The sequence below is a fragment of the Aplysia californica genome, unplaced genomic scaffold (genome assembly GCF_000002075.1).
Source record: "Aplysia californica isolate F4 #8 unplaced genomic scaffold, AplCal3.0 scaffold00277, whole genome shotgun sequence".
NCBI lineage: Eukaryota > Metazoa > Mollusca > Gastropoda > Aplysiida > Aplysiidae > Aplysia > Aplysia californica.
This window is the reverse complement of record NW_004797547.1, coordinates 798,083-800,158: the sequence shown is the minus strand read 5'-3', so window position 1 is coordinate 800,158 and position 2,076 is coordinate 798,083. Positions and strand designations below refer to the sequence as shown.

Genomic DNA, 2,076 nt, shown 5'->3' with positions numbered 1-2,076 from the left:
GTGTGGGTGTGTGTGTGTGGGGGTGTGGGTGTGTATGTGCGTGTATGTGTGTGGGTGTGTGCATGTGTATGTGTGTGTGTGGGGGTGTGGGTGTGTATGTGTGTATGTGTGTGTATGTGGGGCGGGTGGGGGAGGGGGAGGAGAGAAAGAGAACACAATTATACAACACTCATTCACAAAAAAAAAGAAACAAAATTTCAGCATATTTCAACATATTGTTGAACACTGAATAAACTGTTTTTCAATTCAATGTAAATAACCCATTTCAATATCCATGCGCCACATGGATTTACAAGGTTTTGTTCTCATGTTTATAAATGTATAAATCTCAAAAACGTGGCAGACACTTATCTACAATTCTAAAGCAAATTTATATTGTTTAGTTAACGGTCTTTGATTATACTTGAACGAAAAGATGTCTTCAATTGTCATTTTTTAAATCAAACAATCTTCAAAGAAGCAAAGGGTATTAAGGTAAGTAAAAGATCATTTATTATAAAATAGCATTTTTCTTGCAAGTTTATCAAAATTTCATTTACTCACTAATTTTTTGCTTGAAGCTAGCAATAACAACAACTCCTCAAGCCTTTAATTATCTGCTTTTGGTACATTCTGAAGCCAACAACAATTGTTTGTTTCTCTTGAAAACAGTAAAAAGGTGCACAGGCGCAGATTAAAATGCGATCCACTTGGCCTTCTCCTATCTGGTCACTTCGACCCACAGAACAACAGAAAGTGAAAGAAAACACTTCAACACTCTGCACATTTTATTCTTTTTTTCTTCGGATAAGCAAAAGCCGCAACCTTTTTTTCTTCATCTGTTTCGTTGTTGAGTTCAGTTTGATTTCATCACACTCAGTTTTTGTACGGGCAAAAAAAGAAATCTGGAATTCCCAAAGAATTTGAAGAAAAGCAGTTCTGAAGCCGGTAAACATTTTACCTGAGACAATCAGAGGGTTCGGCTGAACTGACTGCCCACTCATAATCAGTGACGCCTGCTGATGCTGCTGCTGTTGCTGCTGCTGCTGTTGTTGTTGGGCTGTTTGCTGCATCACCGGCTGCTGCGCGATGAGCGTCGCCGACTGCTGTTGCAGCTGTAGCGGGGCTGCGGCCGCCATGACCTGGCCCAGCTGAGGGGTCAAGGTCAGCTGGTCTTGAGAGAATTTGGTCAATACAGGGTTCTGGTAGAAGGGAAAAGAGAATTTGGTCAATACAGGGTTCTGGTAGAAGGGAAAGAAAAGCCAACTTTGAATTGTACACCAATATCAACACTATGTAGGTCATTGGAATGGAAGAAATCCAAACTGGAATTTTTCACCAATATCAACACAATATAGAGTAACATATAACAACAACAACAACACCAAAAAAAAAAGAAAGAAAAAGAAGAAGAGAGCTAGAGAAGATAGATGTGTGATAGAAAAAAACAACCAAGGAGCAAATCATTCCACAGCAGCCACCAACCACCCACATTTCCATCCATAAGCAATCCCTCTGACACAACTAGGCTTTATTAGTGATTTGTTTGTTTTAGTAAGAGTTTTTCTAATGAGGGTTCTCTCCATGTCCAATTACTGTCAGTATCCTATAGCAAAAACAAACATTTTACAAAATAAATCCGATACTTGCCGACCCTAATGACCATACTCCATGACCCAATACCCCCTGTACCCAAAAGAAAAAATAAAAGAGGCTCCAAAATAAATCCTATATTTGATGACTCTTTAAAAAAAGTCAGAAGAGGTTTTACGTCGCTCGCAACTGTAAATGTTCATATGAGCGCCATGGGACAGATGTCAACAGAGAAGTCTTTACAGGGAATCAGGCTTACTCTGCTCACCTCTCTAGCTTCAGCAGCACAAAGTCTGCTTCGACTATCAAGGCACCTCGGAAATAGCGGGTCACAAGAGTGACAAACATACAAAAGAAGCAGAGGAAAAATGACGATAGTAAGGATGAGGAAAGAAAAAGCAGCAGTTCCCTGTTGTAGATCAGGCACAGTTATGAGCCTGGAATTGTTGAATCAGCTCATTTACAATTCTACTGTCTATAAGAACAAGTTAACCCCCCCCCCCC

The 2,076-nt window shown here is 40.0% G+C and overlaps 1 protein-coding gene across 1 annotated transcript in view; it reads right to left on the bottom strand.

The window, feature by feature from the left end:
- LOC101852101 (mucin-4) overlaps positions 1–2,076 on the bottom strand; it is a gene marked incomplete in the record, with an annotated part of 90,884 nt that overhangs the window by 9,352 nt on the left and 79,456 nt on the right. The window contains 1 exon segment of the mRNA XM_035970507.1: positions 941–1,181. Coding sequence (XP_035826400.1) covers positions 941–1,181 — 241 coding nt within the window.